Genomic DNA, 27,621 nt, shown 5'->3' on the forward strand with positions numbered 1-27,621 from the left:
TTAAGACCAAAAAAGGTCCCTCAACAAAACTCTCCATATCACAAAATGACAGTTAAAGAGATCATATATATGCCACTAGTAATGACAATAATGATGATCATACAACTTCAATATTGCTCTTTAGTCTCTCATCAGCCTAATTTTGAGACCATTAATACATGAACCTTGCTCTTTCAAACAGAAATGAAACTGCACCTGCCTGACACAATCCAGAAAACTTGAGAGCCACATTAAGAATACACATGCAATGCTGATGAACGCTTACTGACAATACCATTTAATGGTTAGGAAACAAAATACCAGGACATAATTGTTCCAATTCTCAACTTTTCAGATTAAGTATGTGTGTAAGACCATGGGAGATTTCACAGAAAACCAAAAGCTGAGAGCCAGAAAACTCTCAATATCTAGAAATATTTTTTATTACCTGTATCAGAAAATCATTATCCCAGAAGCCAAGGCCAATGTTCTTCCTAACTGTGCACAGATGATTATAATGAGCCATACTATCAGTGGACTGCATTGCCAAATATTAAGATTGTTTAAAATCTTTAAAATTCCAAATTCATGGTGAGAAACATCCTCTAAAATTCAAGGATTAAAATCTACAAAAATAAATACCACTCTGACACCGAAGGGACATCTTCACTTTAAGGCCTTTGTCACAAATCTGAATCTTTATTGTTCTGAAATAAATGTTATAAACATAACTCAAAACAAAAGCTTCAATATTCAGTCTCAGAAGAGGTGTGGCTCAATGCCCATCACATGTAACAAGAAAACTTCCTTTAAAAAAAAGGAAAAAAAAGTACTATGTGAAGTCTTTCATATGAATGAAAATGCACCCTTTGGATTTTTTTGTCTTCTTAGCCTGTATACACGTGAGTGCAAAAAGGTTTGCATTTTCTTCACATTTAGTTCTTGCTATGATGTTTGACGGATTTTTTGCCACTCAACAAATTCATCGAGAAGAACAGGCCCTAGAAATAAAGAAACAATTTTTGTTAGAATTCAGTGAACTCATCCTTCTCCACGAGCTCCATACCAGCAATGAGGACAGACACTTGGCTGTCGCGTGAGTTCTGCTGTTCTGCTTACCAGGGCTCACTCCCCTAGACATTTTCTTTTCTGACATAAAGCACTTCCCACCATGATATTTGCAACAACTTCCTTTCCAAGGTTCAAGTGTTGGATGAACTCTCCAATAACTAAGTCAAGATTAAACTCTTTTTCTCAATGTTCACAGCTTTCTGTTATTTAATTGTTAAGGAACATGCAAAGTGTTTACCTTAGTGTTTAACTTAGTAAATGCCAAGATGTGTATAAGCTTGTTGAAAGGGTGGCTGGTAACAGGACCTAGTATGAATCTAAACATAAAGCAGGTACCTAACAAGACTCGACCTAAGAACTATTCTAATAAAAGATATTTGTATAAATGTTTGGAGGTTCCAAACTCATTTTCTTATGGAAGCCAGGTAGGCTTTAATGAACTCACTGTTCTCTCTCTAGTTTTTTTTTAAACAGAGGAAAGCTCATTGTCAGAAAAAAATATGCTTGCTCTATTTTTCTTAAAACACACAACATTCTGGTGGTCTTTTTCTTTTAATTTTTCATAGACCTACTTCTCTAAGAAAAGTAGCAGGAAGCCCAAGAATGAATGGTAGCTGGAAAGCAACCTACTTGTTGGCATAAACTGTGGGTCAGCAAAATGGAAAACCAAGTCCAACATAAGTTACTACTCAGCTTTACCCACTAACTTTACAGGCCAGTTACAGTTGTCAGATTTTCTGATTTTTCAAACAAATCTAGAAGCTTTATTTTTATGCAAAAACTCTTAATTTAAAGGTTGACTCAAAACATACACAAATAAACACATCTGCAGGCCATATACAGTCCCTGGGCTGCCAGCTTACTGTTGCAAGGTATTGTTTCTAAAAATATTAAATTGTATACCATTTTGTAGGGAAAGATCACAGTATACACAGAGAGAAATAAAGTTATCCCTTCTTTAAATAAGTCCACATTTCAATTTATGTTTATAGGAATTATCTTACCACGTAATCCTTCCCAACACTAAAACAACACATTCAACCAAACTGATGGTAGGAACTGAAAATTTCTTTCACTGTTTTAGAAAATGTGGCTCACCTAACTTATTACTTCAAAAATCCGTTTTAAGGCATTCTGCCCCTTCCATTGAAAAACACTGAAAGATAACTTGAACTGAAAAATTACATATATATATATTTAGATGTTATTTATTTATTCACAAGAGACACAGAGAGAGAGGCAGACACACAGGTAGAAGAAGCAGGCTTCCTGCAGGGAGCCCGATGCAGGACTTGATCCCAGCACCCAGGGATCACGACCTGAGCCAAAAGCAGAGATGCTCAACCACTGAGCCACCCAGGCATCCTTTTTTTTTTTTTTTAAATAATTTATTTGAGAGCGAGCAAGCACGTGCTCAAGAGAGAGCATGAGCAAGAGGTGGGGAAGGGGGAGAGAGAATCCCAAGCAGATTCTCTGCTGAGCATGGAACCAGAGGCAGAACTTGATCCCATGACCCTGAGATTACAACCTGAGCTGAAACCAAGAGTATGATGCCTAATCTACTGCACCACCCAGGCGCCCCCAAAAATTATTTTTCATTAACTATTTACTCAGTAATTTCTAAGGAAAGTTATTTTGACATTTTTGCTATACTGTGAATGGGCACCCTGATAACTTTAAGGTTTTTCAACTGTAGTTGATGGTTTGCTTTCCTGTCTTTTAAATCATGACTGCACTTTTCTTCCACTGGAAATGGAAGGGAAGGCAAGAAAGCAGAATTTTAGCTTTTACACGCAAAAAATTATAATTTAAATTTAGCTTTAATGCTTTTATGTTACTGAGGAAATGATAACATTTCACTTATCAGTGTAGATATTACTTATATGAGAGAGACCGAGCGAGAGTGTTCAACTTAGTGGGAGAGCATGTGAGCAGCGGGAGAAGAAAGAATCTCAAGCAGACTCCCCTCCGAACACAGCACCCAACACAGGGCTGATCGACAACCCCAAGATCATAACTTGAGCCAAAATCAAGAATCAGACGCTTCACTGACTGAGCCACCCAGGCACCCCATCAGCATAGATTTTATAATAATGCTCAATCTAAGCTCTTGGTCTAGGTCCTACACCTGCCTCCCCCACACTTTTCACATGATTAAATAGTAAGAGTTACTGCCAGGAAATTTAAACCCTGTATGGCAATACTACACAAATGTATATTCTCATATAATAGTTCTATAAAGTTTATTTTCATAGAAAAATATTGTATCATACTTACAAGCACCATCTTCATCATAGTTACTAAGGTCGGCATGGACAGTTCTGCTGAATTCTAATACGTTGTACCACTGATCTTTGTTCATAACACGATACTTTGATTGCTGTAGAAAATGATATATTTTGAATATTGAACAGGCATTATTTATTTGGACTTGACTTCAATAAGTCTAATTATGACATTTTTGTAATTTAATCTTTCTTAAAACATTAATTCCTGTTTAAATTACTGATGCTTCTAAGAAAAGTCTCAGGGACATTTACATGTTAACATTATCCAATTTACATTTTATCTTTCCTTCATTTTAGAGAAATAACAGGAGCATCAAAGGTACTACCAGTAAGGGTAAAATCTGATGTCTACCCATGTATATACCTATGTAAACAACCCTGGAATCAAGATCTACGACGTATATGACACACATTTAGCTCCCTCATGCTGCTGCCCAGAACATCATTTCTTCGATAAAATTTACTGTTTAACCACATTTTGAAGTTGACATCTTTGCAGGCTGTGGAAAGAGTACCGGCTTTCAAACCCCACTTCTCTACTTACGTGAGGGGCCCTGGGAACACTGTTTAACAACGGAGCCCATTTTTTCATTTGCTGAAGGAGTTTAATGCATAATTTGAAACAGCATTATAAAGATTTTAAGAAACACTGTTGGTCGAACACCCTCCACATAACAAGTGTTAAAAAATATTTAGTTCTCTCAGCTTCCTTAGAGGTGAATATTTTTACACTCAGTTCTATTTATTTTTGTCCCAAACTACTAACAAGGAAGGTTGATAACATCCATCAAAAATATCTGTTTTAATAGCCTTCATTACGCCCACTTTATTAGGCTTAAAGATGTAAATAAATGTACATGAAACCCATTCACTTAAGTCCTTTCCATATCACTGGTTCTTATCAGAAGCTTCAAACAAAGTTACTCCGAGGAATGTGCTAGGATAATCAGCTTTATGAGGTATCATTTTCAAAGCAAAAAGCAAAAGGATCTGTAATTCAAGAAAACCCCTAAAATCAAAAGGGCACAAAAACAGACAGAAAGTCAGAGAAAAGCAAATGAAAAAAGAACAGTATCTTAGAACCACTGCCAGCAGTGGGTGCTGTGTTAAACTTTCTAAAAGAATACTTTCTCCATGAAGTCAGTATACATTCTTTACTCATCAGTACATTCAAGTACAGGATTATAGCCATTCTCATATTTGTGAACATAAAATATTTTAATTCTAATTATTTAAATTGAACCTAAGTCAAAAGGAGAGTTTATTACTACAACTGGTTCCCTTATGAAGATTTCAGCTTATGATTTTGTATTAAAGAAAACTGATTTAGAAGTTTGATATTTGTACACTAGCATCAACTCTCTTCTGCCCAAAACCCAAGAAACTAATTTTTCATGAAGAGTGTCTTTGCTAAAATGTATTTTTTGAAGGTTACTTGCTTTTTTTATGGGGGGGATGCAGGGCTAGAATCCAAGTATCTCACTACAGACTATATTAATGAACATGAACTTGCATCTAAAAATAACAATCTCTCTCTCTCTATATATATATATATATATATAAATATATATATACACACACACATACACACACACATTTTAACAGAAACTTTTTACTAAAGTAGATTTTTTTAAAAGCACAGGATCCAAAAATCTATTTTGTTTCTCCTCAATTAAAAGGTATAGTTTCCATCAGATTGAGCTTTAAAATTAAAATTTAGTATTAATCAGATTAATATTTTCAAAAAACAAAACATACATACCTCCAAGTACTGGTAAAATACTGAAAACAATGGCCATGTCCTTCCAAGCAGAAGAGCTAGCATAGACTTAGCAGTATCAATATCAAGGCTTCTCTGATCTTTATCCTAAAATATAAGGAAAAATTCTTCTAAGTGTGGTTTCAAGATTAAATAAAGGTTAAAATTACAAAATATGGAAATTCCACCTACCCTTGCAAAATCAAAGGCATATCTGTAGATATTCTTAAACGAAGAAATATCATTTAACTGTGAGCGCAAAAAGTCAAATTTGTTCTGTAACTTTTCTGTGCAGTCACACCTTAAATTAAAAAAACCAAATATATTATACGATCTAGAAAATTAATAAAAGCATCTTTAAGGGGTTAGAAGAATGCATTAAGAAAAAAGTGAGTGCATTCATTAAATTAACCTAGGTTTAAAATTCTGATTCACAAACTTAGAGTTACTAACAAACTAATTGCCTTGTATCTACCAATGGAATTAAAAGAAAAAAAACAGAGAAAACCTGGCAATCAATGAAATTTCAGTTAAATGATTTTCCTTTAAAAAATACAATTTAATGAAAAGCTCCAGCAAAATCACAAATACCTCTTAAGAAGAGACATATAAAAATGTGCTTTAACCACCCGTAAGGTTTAAAAAGATGGCAGAACAAAGGAAATTAATCAGGCCTCTGTCATATATTTCATTGGAAAGTTCTCAAGCACCAGGCTGGTTAAAAGAGATTAGTCATGAGTGGTTTTAAAAGTTTGGGATAGGGATGCTTGGGTGGATCAGTCAGTTGAGCATCTGTCTGCAGCTCAGGTCATGATCCTGGGGTCCTGAGATCAAGCCCCACATTGGGCTCCCTGCTCAGTGGGGAGTCTGCTTCTCCCTATGCCTTCCCCCACTCACGCTCTCTCTCGCGTTCACTCTCAAATAAATAAGTAAAATCTTTAAAAATCAAAAAAAAAAAGTCTGGGATATAACACAGGGAAAATTAACACATTAGTGCTTCATAGATTCAGATTCCTACATTTTTAGTAACAAAAATCAAAGTAAATATTTAGTGGCAGTACCTGACCTCAAATTAGGTACATAGATGAAAGAGTACCAACAAGTTAATCCATGTTATTTCTAAAGATAAGATACTAAACATAAAAAAGCAAACAGATTTCTCAAGATCTTCACTGGCATTCTGACTCACGGGCTGATAGAAGCTCCAATGTTGAGCAAGCAGCAGAGTGGAGGACACCTTTCACAAATGGCACACAACTCATCTCATCCCCTGCCAGGTCCCCATACTTGTCATGCTCTAGCTCACCTACCCCTCACAAATGCCACAGCTATGCTTTAGCGCATATTACTGCCTCTACCTGAGGTGTGTTCCAGCCAAAACCTAACTCACATTTTGCCATCACGGACAGACCCCTGGACTCCCTTCCATTAAATCAGGGTCCATCTACTGTGACCCACAATATCCTCCTACTCAAATCTGAGTTTCAGTACTTATCACGTAGCAGACATCTAGCATCCTTAGATTTAACTGAGACCTTCACTATTCTAAATCCATATGACATGTGATTCATAATTTTATTAAGGTGTAAATATTCTGGATAAATTTCTAAAGTTGATTAAACCTTGTATTCCTAGAATAAGCCAAACCGGGTAATGCTACCTGTTTCATATATTGCTAGATTTTTGGCTATGTTCATGAAAGAGATGGGCTTGTAAATTTCATTCTTTCACACCCTCTTTACTAATTTTGATAACAAACTCATAGCACAAACCTCAGAAAAGTGAAATAATGTACCTTTTTTTTTTTTTGTTTTGTGAAAGTTTACTGAATACTAGAATTAGCATTTGTCCAAAATCAGCTGAAAAACCACCTGGGTCTTTTCACCTTGGGAAGGAATTTTTAACCACTCAATCAGCATTTTTAATGGTTATAGGACCATTCAGATTTTCTATTTCTTTTTGAATTAACTGATCATGGATATAGTTTTCTGAGAATTTATTTCACATATAATTTTATTTAAAGATGATTACGTTTATAACATTTTCTAATATACATTACTGTTTATGTATGCTTTTTGTTTTTCTTAATCATCTTGCCAGAACTTAACAGCTTTGCTTTCTGTTTTACTAATATCTAAACATCTTCTTCTCTCTTTCTTCAGGTTGATCCTTTCTCTAACTTCTTAAATCACATATTAGTTCATGTGGATGAAGGGGTTTTTTTTCTTTTAGTGTAACAGGCTACAGATTTTCTTCTAAGTACAGTTTTGACTTCTGCCAGAGTTCTGATGAATACTGATTCTCCACTTATCACCGATGCCTCACAAGATGATTTCAGAGGTGTAGAAGAGTTAAGATACTAGGTTTAAGAGTCTGAGAAGAGAGGGGGGACACTAAGCAAGGGTGACCCTCGAACAACACAGGTCTGAACTATACAGATCCACTTACAGATGGAATCTGTTTTAGAACATTTTCTTTTCTCTAGTTTACTTTACTGCAAGAGTATAGCATGTAATACCTTTATCATAAAAAAATAGGTGCTATTTGACTGTTACGGGTAACGCTTCCAATCAACAGGAGGCTGTAAATTAAGTTTCGGGGAAGTCAAAAGTAACACAGGGACTTGTGACTGCAGGAACTCCCCCTACTGCCAACAATGATTAGGACTTCCCCCACTCCTGCTGAGTGGTGTTGGAGGTAGCTAGCCAAAACAGAAGGTTTATATAAGATCCAAAGTTTTATAACACAATACTCAAAATTTCCAGGTTTCAATAAAATATTCCTGCATTGTTCGAGGGTCAACTGTATAGACAAATGCTATCAAAGAATTTGGTTCTAAAAGGGAGCAGAGAAAAGTGACACTAACTAGACTGGGATGGAGGCGGACAGAAGGTTTGCTTTTCTTTTTATTAGACAGAAAACTTCTGCTTTCAGGAAGATGAAGTAAACCTACTTTTCCCCTGTCCTGCTAATTTAACTAAAAGCTCTGGACATTAGCTATAAAATAAACATAAGCCTGGAAGAATTGTGAAAGACTTGGAGGAACAATACAATGATGAGTTTCCTGGGGTTTTTTGTTGTTGTTGTTGTTGCTGTTTGTTTTTGCCTTATCTATCCCAGACCTGGAGATGAAGGAAATCAGCAAACCAGAATGCCAATGGGATAGAGAAAACAACAACAATCTGTTCTCCTCGCAAAAATCATGCAGCCTAGCAAGAAAGCAAACTGTCAGAACATTGAACCACCACAGAAAAAACTGTTACCATGCCCACCAATGGCAGCAAAGACTGGAGGAAGCCCTAACAGCCCACCCTCACCAGATGAGGGAAGGTCCTCCCTCTCAACTCCTGCCCTGTCAGTAGAAGCCACATAAAAGCATGAACTTCCCCTCCAGCAGGTAGTAAGTAGTGCCCTGGGGTAGCTTTGCTTTGCTACCTGGGGTAGGTGAGAGAAGGCCTAGTGAGGGCGTGGAACTTACGCCTGCCAACAGTAATGAGGAATTCCTTCTCCTGCAGAGGTGGTGGTAGAGAAAGCTGGCTAAAATAGAAGATTTAAGTAAGATCCAGAGTTTCGTAACATAATACTCAGTATTTTCAGGTTCCAGTAAAAAAAAAAAAAGCACTTGTCATACCTACAACCAAGATGTCAAGCAGAATGTAAAAAGAGAGCCAGTATGTGCAAATACTGAAAAGAAAGGAAATGTTTTAAAATTATTTGCTGTATATTTTAAAGCAGTGATTATGAAACTGGTTCAATAAGCAATTATGGGCACAGTAAAACAAATGGATAGAAGGTCTCAGCAAAGAAACAGAAAGTCTAAGAAAAGAAATGTAACATAAAAAAGAACCAAATGGAAACTTCTGAACTGTAAAATACAAGGCAGACTTAAACCTTAATATATTAATAATTATATCAAATGTAAGTAGTCGGAATGTACCAATTAGAAGACAGAGACTAACAGAGTGGATCAAAAAGACCCACAAAACCAAAATGACTCAGCAATATACTATTTAGAAGAAGCAGGCTTCAAATGTAATATAGGCAGACTGAAATTCAAAGAATGAAAGTGACACATCATGGGGATATTAGCCAAAAGGAAGGAAGGGTAGCTTTATTAACATCAGTGAATGTAGATTTCAGAGCAGAGAGAACATTATGATAAATGGGTCAATCCACCAAGAAGACCTAACAATTCTAAACGTGTCTGTACCAAGAACAAGAAAATATGTGAAGCAAAAATTTAGAGAAAAGGAGAAATAAACAAAAATATAATTATTTTTAGAATCATCAACACTCCTCTCTGCCAACAACTGACAGAACTAGACACAACATCAGCAAACATAAAGAATTCAACATTATCTACCAACGAGCCCTAACGGACACTAATTGAATATGTCACCGAATTACAACAAAATATGTGTTCTTTTCAAGCATCCACACAACATAAACCAAGGGAGACCACAGTCTGAGTCATTAAGAAAAGTCTGAAAATATTAAAGAACTGTTCTCTGACTACAACAAAACCAAAGTAGAAATAGCAGGAAGATAAATAGCAAAATCTCCAAACACTTAGAAACTTAACAGACTCCTAAATAATCCAAGGGTGAGAGCAAGTCAGTATACCGAAGTGAGTGAACCTAAGAACACAAGTCAAATTTCCTGAGACACAAAGCAATGCTGGGGGAAATTCATCCAGCTAAATGCAAATATTAAAAAAGAAAAAACAATCTCAGTTAATAATCTAAGCTCCTATCTTCAGAATCAAGAAAAAGAAGAGCAAAATAAAGCAGGAGAGAGTAAATTAAGAGCAGAAACCAATAAAACTGAAAATAGAAAAATCAATGAAACAAAGAATGGATTCTTTGGATAAAAGTCAATAAATCAGACAAGTCTCTAGCAAGAATGACAAAGAAAAAGAGAAAATACAAAAATCACCACTGTCAGGAATGAAACAAAAGATGCCATTACAGACCTATAGATATCGAAAGGATATATATTTGACCACTTAGATGAAATGGACCAGTTCTTTGAAAAATGAAACACACACTAACAATACAAAATAATCTGATAAATGATTTGAAATAAATAGTAATTTGAGTGACCCTACATCAATTAAAAAATCAAATTCAGGGATCCCTGGGTGGCGCAGCGGTTTGGCGCCTGCCTTTGGCCCAGGGCGCGATTCTGGAGACCCGGGATCGAATCCCACATCAGGCTCCCGGTGCATGGAGCCTGCTTCTCCCTCTGCCTGTGTCTCTGCCTCTCTCTCTCTCTCTGTGACTATCATAAAATGAATAAAAAAAAAAAATCAAATTCAAAATTTCAAAACTTCTAAAAAAGAAATCCATAAGTTCAGGCGGTTTTACTGGAGAATTCTACCAATCTCTGAAGACCAATTTTATGCTATACTTTTCAAAAAATAAAATATAAGGAAAAACTCCCCAATTCTTTTCATATAGCCAGATTTACCCTGACACCAAAATCAATTAAAGGTAGTATTAAAAAAAAAGAAGAAGGGTGCCAGAGTGGCTCCATCAGTGAAGGTTCTGCCTTGGGCTCAAGTCATGATCCCAGGGTCCTAGGATTGAGTCCCACATGGGACTCCCTAATCACAGGGGAGTCTGCTTGTGTCTGGCTCTCCTCCAGCTCATTCTTTCTCTCACAAAAATAAATAAATAAAAATCCTAAGAAAAAGAAAAAAAATCACAAGAAAAAAATTGTTAACCATGCATGATGATGGATGTTAACTAGACTTATGGTGGTGATCATTTCATTTCCCAAAATACACAAATATTGAATCATTATGTTATATACCCAAAACAATGTTATGTCAAATACATTCCAAGGAGTAACATAAGGAAAAGAAATGAAAATAATAGACCAATATTCTTCATGAATCCTTAAAATATTAACAGAAAGAATTCAGCAGTGTATAAAAACAATTAGACACCATAACCAAGTGAGAATCATTCCAGGTAAGCAAACTGACTCAGTATTCAAAAACCAATCAATGTAATCACATTAATAGTAAAAAAAAAAAAAAAAAAAAAAAAAAAAAAAAAGCTACACGATTAGATTTAATGCAGAAAAAGCATTTAAAATATTTCACGTGCAATCATTGAAAACTCACAGAAGGACATGAACAGAAGAGAACTCCCTCAGCTTGATACAGAGCAACTACAGACAACCAAAGCTAACATACTTTATAGTGGAGACTGAACACATCCCTCTGAGACGGTGAGCCAGGAAGGGATGTCCACTCTCACCATGCTTATCCCACACAGTGGTAGATGTTCCAGCCAATGCAGTATGTCAAGGAAAGGAAATAAAAGACACACAAGACCAGAAAACAAAAAAAGTCCCCATTTTCCTATTTTATGTTAAACTCCTATGACATGACTGTCTATGTAGACAACCCAAGGAAGACACACATACACAAAAACTTAGAATAAGTGAGTTCAGCAAGGTCACAGGATACAAGACAACCACACAAAAATCAATTGTATTAGTAATGAACATATGGATGCTGGGATTAAAAATATAGGGTTATTTACAGTGGTCAAAATAAAAATGAAACATTCATGTGTAATTCTAACAAAAAATACAGAATTTGTATGCTGAAAACTATCCCAAACGATCAAGGAAATTAAACACCAAAAAAATCCATACTATCTGCATGTAAATTAAAGACCCAAAATGATACAAGTATCAATTCTCCCCATATTTATTATGCAATTTAACCAAAATAAGAATTTTTATAAGTAAAAGGAAGATCATTCAAAAATTTTGGGAAAAAAAAAAAATTTTGGGAAAAGCATTGAAATTGGAAAACCTAAAACATTTTGAAAAAAGATCAGTCATCTTGGGGTCGTAGGACTATGCCCTGCTTCAAGCTCTGCACTCAGAAGGGAGTCTCCTTGAGATTTTTCACTCTCCCTGCTTGTGCTCTCTCTAAACAAAAAAAAAAAAAAAAAGGAAAGAAAAGAAAAAAAATCAATCAGTCTATGTGATTGTAGACTTAGTATATAGCAGCTGTCATCTAGACTATGTGGTGCTGCCAGAAGGTTAGGACACACATCAACAACAGAACAGAGAACCCAGAGACAGACCCACCACACACAAGTATGTCCAACTGATACACGACAAAGGTGTAAAAGCAATTCAACAGAGGAAAGATCTTTTTCAACAAATAGGAATGTGGAGCAGGTAGACTTTTGTAGGCAAAGAATACACCAAAACCTGTCTCACACCTTTTAAAGAAATAAACTCAAAATGCACTACTTATTTAAATGTAAAATATAAAAATATAAACCCTTCCAGAAAAAAAACTTAAGATAAAATTCTCAGGATCTAGGGAAAGAATTCTAGGACTTGACACCAAAGACACAATTCATAAAAGGAAAAACTGATCAACTTGAACCTCATTGAAATTAAAACCTTTTGCTCTGCCAAAGTCCTTATGAGAGGATGAAAACACAAGCTGCAGAGTGGGAGAAAATATTTGCAAACCATATATTTAATGAAGGACTCTATCTAAAATATACAGAAAACTCACGGTGAAAAAAATGTATCTACTATATCCCTCAGCCTCTTTCTTATTTTCCTCAGATATTATAAGTCACCAATTCCTACTTTTCTCTACATCTACCTCCTTTGTAATTCATCCATTGAGCTTTAAATCTTTATTTTTTACTTTCAGAGATTTAATTACACATTTGAAATCTGATCATCTGACACCATTCTTATTTCTTTAAATATATTTAATGTAGTTATTTTATGCTGAGATTATGACAATTCAAAATGCTAGCATTAAAAGCCTAATTCTGAAGTTTAAGATGTTTCCCAATAGGCTTAGTGATTTATTATTATTAATAAAAACTGAACCTTTTTCTGCAGAATTGAAGCTTCTGTTTAAATGCATTCCTATACAGAAGAATCGCTTCCACTGTACACATGAGAATACTACTCACCTGGGACATTTGTAAAACAGTATTTTGGCTTGTCATATGAATAATGAATCTTAGCCTTTAATCTGTATGATGAATTTTTGGTAAGAATTCTGTCAGGAATAAGCCCTTCACTGTATGTAGAACCAAGCCCAGGCTATCACATCTCCAACTACTGGACAGATGTGACATCAGAGTTTTTGATCTGATTCTCACCCTACTCAGGCCTTGCTATTTTGTCTCTGACTTGCAACATACACCAAGATTAATGGCCAGATCCTAGGTGATGAGGAAAAGGTCGATAACCCTAAGGTAAATGCCAGCTTCACAGATCCCTGTGGTATCACCATCTCTTGACATTTCTGGTCTCTGATTATCTTTCTTAATTTATAGTCAAGTCTAGGCATGCTTTTTAAAAGATGCTTTTATATTTCATCCAGCATTTAAGTGTTTTACATGATAAATGGTTTCTTTGCACATTTAGTCTGCCATATGGCCAGAAAAGGAAATCAAAATTTAGATAAGTTAACTATCCAATTTGTCTGGGGCCTAGTTCCTACATATGAATGAGTGTACAATGTATTTCATACAGAAACAAGAAAAGTTTCTTCTTACTATTTATTAAAAATGTATTTCTTAGGGATGCCTGCGTAGCTCAGTGGTTGAGCATCTGCCTTTGGCTCAGGGCGTGATCCTGGGGTCCTGGGATCGAGTCCTGCATCAGGCTCCCTGCCTATGTCTCTGCCTCTCTCTCTCTCTCTCTGTGCCTCTCATGTATATATAAAATAAAAATCTTATTAAAAAAATGTATTACTTACTCTTTCATTAAGTAGCTTTTATCAGCACAAAAATTCATTACGTGAAAAATAAAGCTTTAATGGTGTTGAAAATGCAATACCAGAGGGATATGCAAAAGAAACAAATTCTCAGATTAAATGCTCCCATGATGCTGTTTGAAAATTTGGATGTCGTCAGGATCTCCTGAATCATTACCAGTTGATAATGTTCAGGGTTACCACGTTTTAAGGAGCCAATTATGTGTATTACCTTCCTTGTATATCTATCTTAAGTAGAGCCTCATTATCTAAATCTTTGTAACTTCCTGAAGAAGTGCTTTTCACATATTTTTTAGTAATGTGATTCACATTTTCACACAAATCCTCATTCAGAATCTTAATACACTTGAGATTCAGGAAGATAAATACGACAAAGGATAGAAGTTCTTCCTCTCACTACCACCAGAGTTTGAAATCATTCTTCAGGGCCTGGCATATAGAAGCATTTCAAAAGTATTTGTAAGTATAAGTAAAAATACCAAAAATAAGCACAAAATATGTATTTATTTAATTTAAAACAGTTTCAAAATCCCTACCTGGGGAAAGGTTAGTGGGAAATTGTAGTTTCAACGAAATTATAAAGTGTTCAAGTGGTGGCTTACAAGTCACTAAGGAAAAAGAATCCAAGAAATCACCTTTTCCAAATATTTTACATTCCACAGGTACACAGAACAACAACATTATTTAGGATATGATTTCAATAAGCTTAGGACAGAGAGAAAGCAAAGAACAAAGTTTCAAGTCAAACAGGGAGAGACCAGGTTAAATTCTAACTTCTCCATTTGCAGCCTGGTGGCTTCAGGGACTCTCTCCAGCCTCCTCTCCTCATTTTAACACGACAGAAACAGTAACAGACAACCATGAGGTTAAAGGAGAATACACGAGTTAAAAGATTCGAACAGTTCTTAGCTTGAGATGCTCCTTTTGAGGCAAACGGCTTAAAAATCACCTTCCCCCTGGTAACTCTGTCCACACTATTTCATAGCAATTCTAATGGTCTAGCTCAATCTTGAGCAGAGAAAGAATCTAACAGAACAAACATGTGATGTTTTCTTCTTGGAGAAGAATGAAAAACAGAGTACAAACTTCCACGTTTATTACCTATATCATAAAGACTGTGAAGGGACACAGAAAAACCAATGAGCATACCCAAGCTGTCATCACTAATACATTACAAGACTAGTATGTCATGGAAACCAAGAAAGAGTTTTTTTTAATAACAACGAAATAAAACCCCACAGACTTTAGAGACACTGTTACTATAGGATAGGATTCTCCACGGCCACTGTGGTTAGAATGAATACAAATGGATTTAAATTTCAACTGTAGGCCTTGGACATTAATTTCCTGAGTATTGCTATATATTTGATTAGCAAAGGAGGCGTTTACATTTCTGCCTCTTTAAAGACCTCTAAAATGAGAAAATATTACCATTCATGTATTAAATCTAAGTGAGATTCTCTTCCTTAGAGAAGTCTCATTAAGTATGTTGGACAGACTGATGATCCACAACAGAAGAATCTGATTCAGAATTCTGTATCTAGAACTTCCTCAAATAAGGTCTACTGACCCAAGCAGCACATTTCTGCGGACACCTGGAAATGAGGAGAAGAGCATTTGAAGTTGTCACTAAGAGCAGAGGGAAAGAATGCTAACAGCAATTACTAGTTGGGCCCCAAATGCTACATGAATGACAGCCACACATCACAGCACCCCATCCATCACACTCTTCTATCCTCACCGAACAATCAGATAAATGTTCCCCATTCCTCTCTCACCTAAACCAAGTCAAGTCAAGCCAGACCACTGTCTTGAATCTTCACAGTCCAGGGCTCAATACAACTTGTAATGTACTGAGAGGCAGTGTAATTGCTGCCATTCCTGGCAGGTGCTCCCTCCTGCCTCCTTTTTTCATGATCATAATCAAAGTACAGTCTTCAAAGTTCTATGCTGTTTTCTCCACCAACATGGTATTTCCCTCTTGCTCCAACACCACCATCAGCTAGCAGATGTGAGAAAAGTTCTCCACTCCAGCCAGTAAGGCATGCCCAAACAAAAACATAAGTACCCCTGGAGTCTTGCATCCACAGATACAAGGAAGATCCACATGGAATGTGTTGTGTATAGCAGCGTATGTGCATCATAACAGGGATAAGGTCTAGTTTTTCTAAGGTGCTCATAAGAGTCTATGAGCATCAGATCAACTACACACTATCTGATGGTTTCCCAGTCTGTAAGGGAGGGTTTAAGCTCCCTCCACATGTTAGCCTAGGCCCTCCATAATGTAGCTATTATCCCTACCATCTGGGATTCAAACCTATTTTATGTACTTTTGATTTTAACCAATCAGACCACTTCCTTCACACACACGTTTTCCTTTCCCAAGGCTCTGCTCACGATTTCCTTTTTAGAAATAGTATTTCCTATATCCTTAACCATCAAAATCCTGATCATTCACAAGGCCCAGTTCATATGATGATCCATGTATACAGATTTTCCTGTCTCCATAGCCTAAATTGATCTCATTAGCAGCTGTGCTTCCATACTTGAGCACGTGTCATGTTCCACCTGGATGTACGGTTATAGCACCACAGGGCTTTCCTGCCCTCTCAGCATCTTCACCAAAGGGCAGAGCTACCTTATGCTTCACTGTGGTCACAGGGAAGTGGCACACACCTGACATAACAGAGGTGTTTACCACAAGTGTCTACAGATCAAACCCAACCTGTGGGGCAACCTGGTGGTTACTGAACAATGATGGGAAGTACACAGAAGAGAATCCCCGGAAAGGATGCGCAACTGCATCCTCTGAAACCTACAAAATGGCCATTCTAGTCTAATTATACACAATCTCACACCCACAAATTCTTCCACACAAAACAGAAAGGCAATTCAGTTACCAAAAGTCTGTATGTATAAACAGCCTTAAAATAAACGAAGTACAGAAGTAGTCTAGTCTACACAATTACAGATTTATTTAATCATGGCTGTTATAGTCTACCTTCCTTGAGCACAGTCTATGCTCTAATACCTGTTTCTATTCTTTAACAAAGCTCTAAAGTTTTCTAAGGGTTAAAATTAATTAATTTGAAACAATGATAACTATATTAAGACAATTTAGGGACCATCAAAAAACTATGCCCAGGTTAAGTCAAATCCTAGAAATATGAAAAAAAAATCTATGAAGGGAATCAAGTCTGTGAAGTTTTACATTTTATGACTGTGAATTAAATAAAACCTAGTATACCAGGCAACTATAAATAAAAACTTAAAACTTACATAGATTCTTCTGTCTTTCCTGCTTTAAATATTAAACTTCTACAGACTTTGCAAGTTTCTTACAAGAAAATTCAAGGACTAGTTAAGACTTACTAATAAAAGATACTTCAATCTAGCTCATAGGGAAAAAAAAACAACTATTTTCTCAGTCAAGAGCACTTGACTCATTTGAGCAACTTCAAGGCTTTACAGCATAGAGTACAGCAGAGGGGCGGGGGTAATAAGTGAATGAAACAGAAACTTGAGTCAATTTTAAGTGTTCAGTAACTGTTTTTATGTTGCATAGCTTGTGAACTTCCCATAGAAAAGAAGTGCTAATAAAAAAAATACATGTTCAAGGGTTAAGTCAATTTCTATTCTTTTACCCAAAGCCATATGCTAATTATCAAGAGTAATTATTAGAAATGCGTGTGTTCACACATTTCTGTTATACAAAGGCTCTGTATATTACATCAAGTTATGCAAAAACAAATAATAAACTTTGTGGGGTGCCTGGGTGACTCAGTCGGTTAAGGTCTGCCTTCAGCTTAGGTCATGATCCCAGGATCCTGTGATGAGCTCCACGTGGGGCTGCCCACTAGGCAGGAAGCCAGCTTCTCCCTTTCCCTCCCCCTCCTGCCTGCTGCTCCCCCTGCTTGTGCACACGCTGTCAAATAAATAAATAAAATCTTTAAAAAAAAATTCACACACACTTGTTAGCTGGGATGTTCAAAAAAGCAGTATACAAAAAATTCAGCAGCAGTACAAAAAAGCAATTATAGTGCCAAATAAAATGTCTTACAATGAATAAGCCATGTTACAACAGATATACATTTTAATAAAACGTACAAAGCTGTTTATGAAAACTAGTTTATATTCTTTGCATACTTGTCTGTAAATTTTATCATTCTCTAAAAAGCTAACTGAGGGTTGGATATTTCCAAAGAATTTCAGAATCAATTATCATTTTAATTTGGGATGTTATGACACCTAGATGAATGACAGAATTCAAGCCTGGTTAGGTTATAAATACTATGATTCAAAAAGTTAATAATAGTCCTTTATTTTATAAAGATTGCTAACATATATAAAGAAAAATAACAGGAAGTACAGTGTGCTAGACTGGTAATCTGGAAATATAAATTTTAGGTCCTAGTTCAGCCACTAAATAGCTATGTGAACCTGGGTAAACATTTTCTTCACCTCTGAGTCTGACCCCTTATCTCACCTATAAAAAATGACTGAAATGACAGGGTTGATTTTATGTTCTATTCTAGAAATTATAATTTGGCTCATATAAGCAAAAGTTTTTATGTGAATCTATTTAAAATATCTATTATGTTAATTCTGGTTAAAAAGGAGAATTACAAAGCATTACATGCTGAAAATTCAAATATAATAATTCAAGTTCCATATGAACAGACGCACTTAAAAAAATATCTTGAGGTATTCTGAACTGTAAGGACATGCAAACAAGTAGTAAAGAATAGCTAAATGTGTTAATAAAAGCATAACCACAACAGGAAACCACATGGCTAATTGACCCCCAGGTTTCAGCTCAAAAGTATTATAAATTAATGCTTCCTCTATTTTAGAATCTTGGTAATTAGTAACATCCTGCAGAACATTAGGAACATAATTTAAAAATAATACATAATTACTAACTGATTCTGAAACTAAGCACACTTTACTACGGAAAGTAAAAACCAAATTATTTTTGTAAAGGAGCAATTCTGTAACTTATCAGAGTTTCAAAGGCAGCATCTGAAAGTATTAACTAGAACATGGCTAAGGGTTGCAGGGCTGCCATACAACCTTTCTGCTTTTGTTCTTTGTAAGATTCATTTGGCAAAAAAGAAATAAAAAAGAAGTGCCATGTAACTCTATCTTCAAATACCTTTTCAAAATGAAGCATAAAATTGAAGAGAAGAGGCCCCAGAGCTTAGGTCTGCCCAAAGAACAAACTCCTTACACAGTAGAACTCTGTATTCAGAGAAAGAAATCATTTGCTCAATCTGTGAACAAATCACTTTGATCACAGACCTCTAATTCACTCAAGTCAATAATCTTTGTAAGACCGTACAAAGATTATTCGAGATTATGAAAAATGGGGTAACTATTCATTCTGCCAAGACCACAATATAAATTTTGTCAATCCCTAACTGTTATAGATCAAACCAATTTGATTATTTTAAGGTGAAATCTTACTCCTAAAAATTACGAAGCACAAAATATCAATTAAGATCTTCAAATAGGCCATCAAATTTGTTTTTTAAAAAAATGTCTTACTGTAATGAAGTCATCCCCTTTAACCATTCTTCCTTGGTAAAAAATCCCATGCTTTCAGCCTCCAATTTCCACGCTAAAACTAACATAATAATCTGGAAAGAACAGAACATAAAGGATAGGGGAAAAGTCAGCAGAGATAATCATGTCTGTATTTATCATGGAGAGCATTTTTATATAACTATTTCCATCTTCCAACTATTAAAGAGTACAACCTCTGGCATTATTAACTCTAAAGAAATTTAGATGGGCCAATTTCTTAAAAGTATAAAGCTCTAAGTTTCTGAAGGTAGAATCTCTCTCACTCTATTACAAATAACATTTGTATCAAGAAAGAGAACATGTGCCCAACTTAAATTGGTTAAAAATACTGAAAATGACAATTTACAGTATTAAACATGAAGAAACAAAATTCTGATATAAGATTAAAGTGTCTCGATTTTTAGAAATATGTAAATATGCTATACCCCACTTATACTCCATTCTTAGAAATAAAACATACATTTTCAGGTTCAACACCAATGTCTTCACAAAATTTTTCCATTCCTTCTGGCCCTACAACTTCATCAGGACCTTCAAAGACAAAAATAATTTACATATTTTATTGTTATATTATTATCAACATAAAACATAAGCTATTGCACTAAAGGCATCTATGAACACACCATAAAATTTTTTTAAATAACTAAATCTGAATTTTGACACATTTTTTATAAAGGTATAAATATTTGATATATGACTTAAAATGTAAAATTTCTGAAATATTCTTTACACACATTACAAAATGAAATTAAGGGAAAAAAATGAAGTAGCATTCATATCAGTCACTTGTTTGTACAGTAACTTGAACCCATCCTTAAAAAAAAAAAAAACACATTTACGGAGAGCCTTCTCTGAAGAAAATTTTTGGCAATGCATAAATACAAAGAACCAGAAGAAATTTTACTAGAATGTGTACGAACAGCCCACGATTCAAGACAGTAATCAGAGAATACTCGTTTTCTTGCTAAAACATAGGTCATTTATTACCCTTGTGAATACAACCAAATAAAATTTAATACTTTAAAAAGATACACACATTTTGAAAATAATAACTCAGAGAAATTACTATTTTCCTTGTCACCTTGGATCTAAAATAGATAGTAAAGCATTAGATATTCCACCTTAATACAGAAACAGAAGTTTATTATTTTCTTAAAATATTTTATTTATTTATTCATGACAGACACAGAGAGGGAGAGAGAGGCAGAGACACAGGCAGAGGGAGAAGCAGGCTCCATGCAGGGAGCCCGACGTGGGACTCAATCCCGGGTCTCCAGGATCACACCCTGGGCTGAAGGCGGTGCTAAACCGCTGGGCCACCAGGGCTGCCCAGAAACAGAAGTTTAATCCCTCAATTAGCTTGTCCAAAAATTAGTGATACTCAGCTTGTTTCTTATCTTTCTCCCTTAACACTAAATATAAGTCAATACACCAATTCTCATATTTTATGTTATCAGATTCCCAAAGACAGTAATTGCATCATTGCTAGGTCTTCTTTCCTAACTCGGTAAGATTACAACAAATTTGAGACACCACGAATGGACTCTGAGAGCATTCTGCTAAGCTAAAAAAGTCAGTGGCAAATAACATACAATTGTAACGTATATGTGGAATATACAAACAAACACGCAAAAAAAAACCCAAGCTCATAAATACAGAGAACAGATTGGTGGTTGCCAGAGGCAGGGATGGGGAGTAGGAAAAAATGGGTGAAGGGTGGTCATAAGGTACAAACTTCTAGTTATAAAATATATAAATCCTGGAATGTAATGTACCACATGATGACCACAGTTAATAATACTGTATCATTGTATCTGAAAGTTGCTAAGAAAGTAGATCTTAAAAGTTTTATCACAAGAAAAAAATGTGTAACTATGTATTTTAATAGAAGTTTCATAACTAATGTCATATCTCACTTGAAAAAAAAAAAAAAGACGGAAACTGGTGGGCGAGTCGGTGGGCGTCTGCCTTCAGCTCAGGTCATGATTTCAGGGTCCTGAGATGGAGCCCCATGTCTGGCTCCCTGCTCAGCAGGGAGTCTTCCCTCTCCCTCTCCCTCTGCCCCTCCCCCACTGGCATGTTCCCATTATTATCTCTTGCTAATAAATAAAATCTAAAAAGTCTGAAACAATCATTTAAAACAATTATTAAGTACAATAGAACTATGTTATCACATTTGATTTTTGAAAAGTCTGGAAATATTAAAGTGGCCAAAACAAATCTTGTTTTCCTTTCTTAAGGGCTTATAAAAATTTTGGAGCTTCATAAATCACAGACTAGACCATGGCTACTCAGGTGGCATTGTATACCACCCGATTAGTTCACAAGCACAGCATGAAACCAACACCCTATAGGGTTTTGTGTGTGTATGTGTGTGTGTGTGTGTTTTTCCACAGAATACAGCCAACCAGTATGTGGACTAATATATTCTTGCTACTTCAGATGAGATCCAGGCTGCTAAGATGACATTAAAACATGGTCTGAAACCAAAAGCCTTATTTAATTTTCTGGTTTAAATAAATACTGCAGTTATTTATGCAGTGAGGTGTTAAAAGGTGAGAGGGGTGGTAATTACAGGACACTTTCACTTCCTAATATATATTTGGAGAATTTATGAGAATGTGTTAATTATGTAACTTTAAAAGCATACATATACAATAAAGCTGTTAAAAATATAACTGAATATGTATCTTTATATATGGCTTGGTTGAAAGTGAAAATTAGATTAAAAATGTAATGGAAAAAAACAAATTATTCCTATGAAAAAGAAAACTAACTTGCCCTCAAATCTACATCATTAGGAATCAGTAGAGAGAGCTGAAGAGTCATGTCAAGATGATCAGTTACCATCATGAAATAGTCAACTGGGGGACTAGTTAGTGGTTAACAACAGATGAGAAACCAATTATGTTATAGGGAGTTACAGAAGACATACACAAGATGTTCCCGTAAATACTAAGTGACTTTCCCAAAGGAATGCAAATAATAACAAATCTAACTCTAAAACAAGGTCAATACCAATGTTCTTTTCCTGGACCGCATTATAACGTTTCTCTTACTTATGGAAATATAGTCTTCCAATAAATCTACTCTGGAACTGAATTTAACTCTTTCAGGCAAAAAGTTGCTACTAAACTTAAGAAGATATGGGAATGATGGAGTTCACTCTACTAGCTGGTAGAACTTTATTAGAAGTTAGCAATTCTTTCCTGATTTTGGGGTTCTTTGTAAGATTTTAAAAGTACCTTTTCAATCTCCATGATTTTGTCCAGTAACAGGCCCCCTGTATTACTGAGTCCTTGCTAATGTAAGTATCACTCGAGAGGTCTTGTTGAAAGAGAAAACCGTCAAGCTTAACGCACACCACCTATGATATTTTATTAACAAAATTAGTAGTAAAATATTTTTAAAAGTAAAAGCAAAGAGTCCATTTTGTTTATAACCATAAAATGTTCCCAGGAATATCTGCAGAGTCTAAAAGCATGCCAGGCATAGCAGATACTCAGGGGAAAAAAATATGCTCAATGAATGACACAGCACGTTCAACATGAGCTTCACAGCTGTCCTATTAATTCTGCAACAGAACTGTAAAATTACACAACCAGTAAATCTAATGTTATAATGCTATTTACCCTTTTAATAATTGCTTACATTTATTGAGTTCTAACTACATTCTGGATACTGTGAGAAGCGCTTTACATGTATTCTTCTCAGGAAGCGCAATATTGTCTCCATATTAATATAGGATATCCCCATTTTAAGACAGAACAGTTACTGTCTGTTTGGTAAATGACTGGTTCCTTCTTAGGTTTAGTCTCTGCCCCCAAGGAATGACTAGAGAGGCCTTCCCTAAGCACCCTACTTGAACGTCCATCCAAACTTCCTACTTTCTATCCCTACACCTGACCATATTTTTATTTATAGCACCCCACAATCTTTAACTGTCTTGCCTCCTTAGCTATTTACTCTCTTCCCCACTAGAAGGCAAGTCCCTTAAGGGCAGGGACCCTGTCTGACTTGTTCATAACTATATCCCTGGCACTTATCAGCACCTGACCCACAGCAAATGCTCAATATTTACTGAATGAGTCATTCAGTAAATGACATAATGTAAACTACCCTCAAGTACATTTACTAATATTTTTTTATAAAAGGAAACTTAAGAAGAAAAAATGGACATGAAAGAAAAAAAATGGACTAATTTTATGGTATTTCTTTGTAAGTGAAATAAGATGAGTGACCTTTTGATTCTATATCATGAATTCCAGTATAGCTGGCATTTTGAATAATGGGTCAACATTTAAATGGAGGTCAGTAAGAAATAAACTCCTTCATTTAATTTGGGTTAGACATTGTCTTGGGATGCCAGTAATAGCAGTTTTTCTGGTCTAGAAAGAATCTGTTCTGTTACCAAACAATTTTTAAATTATACTTTGGGGATCCCTCAGCTGATTCAACAGTGAAGCTGCGGTCCCCCATCAACAGTCTTATTTTCCATACAGTTAGCTTAAACTTATACCTCAAGTCCAGAGTATACTGTAGACATTAACTGACCAGCAGTAAACATGAGAGTGATGGCACAGACACTACACTTCTGTTTTATTTTAAACAGAATGATAGTGATAAAAGGAGGGAGAAGCTGTAAAACCATTAATTCCAAAAGACCAAAACCATTCTGAGGGGGGAAAAAATGTTTTCATACATGCTTATGACAAAGTTAGGAATAAACAGGAAACAAGTATTCTTCCCTATATGCCTCACTGTGAGTCTCCCTGGGGGTTCTGACTTTCACCCCCAGGCTACAGCCCCATCCCAGGCCTAGAGCATCCTCCATTTTCACCTAGGCTTCAGTGAGTGCCCCTCAGAAGTCCAGTTTCCTCCTATAACTACCACAGAACACCTTCCTAATACAGCATTTATCACACTGTACTAATATCAGTCTGTTCACTTTCTTATCACATTTCTAGTAGAACTGAACAGAGCTAAACATCACAATGTTTAAGGGGCAGATGTGTTGTATAATAACAGATCTGAATCTTACATCTTTTACTAAGCCTCCCCAGTTTCAGAAAATGTCAGTTTGGGTTCAGAAAAATTTCAATAGAATATGGAAAAGAAAAATAAGAACTATGTAAAGCATAAAATGTTTTGTTACATACTTTGTGTTTTCCACAATATTAACTCTACTTTAGCTAATGGACATAAACCAATAAATGTATCTGTTTACAAACTGTATCAATAGTAAATGTGTCTCACCCCCCCCATTAACTATATACCTCATTATACTTTTAAAGAAATATCATCTGACATGGCCCCAAATTCTTAGTCTGCCCATAATCCCCAGTCTTAATTAACCCTGATCCCAGGACACAGCACTGACACAAAGCAGGCCTGCAATAAATAATTTGTTAAATGAATGAACCAAACAAATGTTTCAAGCATGTGAGTGATATCTTCTTATATTAATTTCATTACCTGCATACTCATAAAACCAAGCCAGGCACTTCTTGCTTGAAAAATGCTCGTCTCCACTTATTAGTCTAGCGGGGGGGTGGGATCTGCAATAGCTTAGAAAACACACACGCCTAAGAATTTTATCAAGGCTCAACTTTCAGTGAAAAGCTACGTTCAATATGAACCACTTCAATTCAAAGTAAACAAAGTACTTTTTTTACAGCTGCTATCATAGGAAAAAATTGGGAGTTGGTTTAGTATTTGCAATTTGAAACAGTATTCTACACGCAAAATTTTCTGGCTAATAAACCCAAATGCTACTTTGCTCACTAAAAAAATCCACAAATATCAACTAAAATAATTTCCCCAGATATCACATGACCACATGGAAGTTCAACCTAATAGTCTCAATACAAGATTGGTAGTTGGGAAAGTATTAGTCTTTACAGTGATTCTTCTTCTGATTCATATGGAAATTATATCTGTGCATAATGGACACACATTTGAAAACAAAATATTACAAAATATATTTTGATACTTAATATTTTTTAAAAATCATATATTAACAGTTGTTTATGATAAAAGATGATCCAGGACCCAAGAGTATAAGTAAATTCTACAGATTAAAAACAAAAGATAACTATACAAATAAGAAGATAATAATTGCACAAATAATTGGGCCAAAGCTATTTAATCCCAAAGCCTATCTCTTCCACAAAATCCTTGAAGGTTGGGAAGTTCAGAAACGGCCTTTAGGATTTAATGAAGTTCAGGGAACCTTGCCTCAAAGAGCTGGGATAGCTACACCACCACAGTGACCTAGAAATGCTACAACATTAGCTACTGAGTAATGTAATCCATAAAGGCACCATATTTAACAGTTTAAGTTGATAGAGCAAAGTATCACCTGAGGTTTAGGAACACCGCTTGGATATTTTAATGTGCTTCATTTAAATAATTTTGATGTCACCACTTAAGATGGCCACAGGTTAGAGCAATAAAGAACTAATTCATATGTTTCATAAAAAATAAGAGCTGGTGGAGGAGCCCCGTCAAATTGCAGTGAGTTACCTTGTGTCTCACACCAACAGCCCCAAATATCCTCAGTAATAAAGCGAAAGATTCAGTCAACTGCAAAGGGAGGATGCGGGCTATAAGGTACCTACCTGACTTGCAAGCAGATCTCTCTAGCAGAGCTCTGTCATTACCTCGTCTTTATAACGCTGACTACAGTCCTCTTGTAATGGTAGCATCTGAGGTTGTTACATCAAGTGCCAACCAGTGATACCGTCAGACACCCAGGGAGATTTACAAAGGAGCCACTTCTCACACCCAAATTGCAGTGATTTTGTGCAGCACACAACGTTGCTGTGGTGCCTCAATGGCACGCTACAACGGGATCAAAGAGCTATAATTACAGCTCTGCTTCATCTTCTCTCTCTCCAAGAGGACACTGAGTAAAATAACTACCAAATTATTAATATTTATACCGAGAGCTAAGAGCATCTTGAATGCCTGAGAACAAAACCGCAAGCGCGGCCTTTCCCACTCTGCACGTACGCGACTTGGCGCAGGTGGAGGCACTGTAGTTCCAGCCGGGATCTTCCGAATCCTCAGTGGGGAGGCCGATTCCAGCACAGGGAGCTCCGCTTTCTATCCCCCCCACCCCAGGTCGTCAGGTCCCCGTGACCCCAGCTCCTTTCCCTTCCTCACTCGCTACAGAGAAATTGTCTAAGCGACTCCTTCGGACTTGGGACTCCGTTCCAGGTCTGGAAGCAGGTGGGAGTGGGGATTCAGGGATGCAGGTGGGCGAGGAGCAGGAGGGCGGGGGGCAGAGAGGCGAGGGCACAGTCCCGGCTCTCCCCCGGGCCCCCGGGGCGCGCACCGCCCCAGCCCAGGCGGATCCCACAGCCCCTCCCGGGGCGCGCACGCCGAGCACGAGGCGCAGTCGGGAGCACAGCCTCGCGGGGTCCCGCGCCGGGCAGCAGGCTCCCCCGGCGGGGGCTCGTCTCCCCAGCCCGAGCCCCGAACCCCCTGAGCCCCGGCCCGCCGGCGTGTCCTCTTGCCGCCCAGCAGAAGGAAGACGGAAGGGGCTGGGGCGGGGGAGGGGAGGGGAGGGGAGGGGAGGGGAGGGGAGGCGAGGCGAGGCGATACCTGGAGATTTTACACTTCTTGAGGCCTCCGTCTTCCGCCACTGCCGCTGCCACCCCAGGAGATTTTCTCTTCTTCTTCACCGGCATCTTCCGCCCTCCCCGGCAGGGCGACCAGGGGAGCCGGGGCAGGGGGTCGCTGTCCGCCGGCTCCCACACACAGCAGCAGGCGGACACGCAAAGCCGCCAGCCCGCAGTGCAGCGGCCCAGCCCGGCCGCAGCCCGCTCGCGGATCCCCCGCCCGCCCTCCTCCGCTCGAGGCCGGGGGCTCTCTCCGCCAGTGGACACTGCGGCGGCCTCGCACGGAGGAGAGAGAACGCGGACAGCGCGGCACCGCCACCACTCACACACTCGGAGGGCGAGAGCCGCGCTCTGACCCGGAAGCGGACCTCTGCGTGCCGGAAGTGACGCCAGCACGCCGCTGCCGCCGGGGGCGTGGCCGTGCGCGCCGGGGGCGGGGGCGTGCGCGGCGGGGGCGTGGCCAGCGCTAGCCGGGTGGTCGGGGTGTCCTCGCGTTTCCCACGGAGTTCCCCTGCGCTCTGGTGGCCTGGT

General features: G+C 37.2%; 1 protein-coding gene across 4 annotated transcripts; it reads right to left on the bottom strand.

The window, feature by feature from the left end:
* Positions 1-649: 649 nt before the first annotated feature.
* Positions 650-27,450, bottom strand: DCUN1D5 (defective in cullin neddylation 1 domain containing 5). 4 transcript variants are annotated; one of them, XM_055306371.1, is made up of 9 exons: positions 27,074-27,184; positions 26,086-26,308; positions 24,941-25,032; positions 19,926-19,996; positions 19,427-19,518; positions 5,290-5,398; positions 5,101-5,205; positions 3,328-3,430; positions 650-980 (listed from the first exon to the last, which is right to left on the bottom strand). In XM_055306371.1, exons 4-9 carry the CDS (start codon positions 19,965-19,967, stop codon positions 925-927), a joined length of 507 nt encoding a protein of 168 aa, XP_055162346.1. In that variant the 5' UTR covers positions 19,968-19,996; positions 24,941-25,032; positions 26,086-26,308; positions 27,074-27,184; the 3' UTR covers positions 650-924. The 4 variants fall into 4 exon arrangements, with proteins under 4 accessions (XP_055162346.1, XP_055162345.1, XP_055162347.1 ...); XM_055306370.1 differs by lacking the exon at positions 26,086-26,308 and having other exon boundaries at positions 27,074-27,450; XM_055306372.1 differs by lacking the exons at positions 24,941-25,032; positions 26,086-26,308 and having other exon boundaries at positions 27,074-27,186.
* Positions 27,451-27,621: the final 171 nt, after the last annotated feature.

The sequence above is a fragment of the Nyctereutes procyonoides genome, unplaced genomic scaffold (assembly GCF_905146905.1).
Source record: "Nyctereutes procyonoides isolate TBG_1078 unplaced genomic scaffold, NYPRO_anot_genome, whole genome shotgun sequence".
NCBI lineage: Eukaryota > Metazoa > Chordata > Mammalia > Carnivora > Canidae > Nyctereutes > Nyctereutes procyonoides.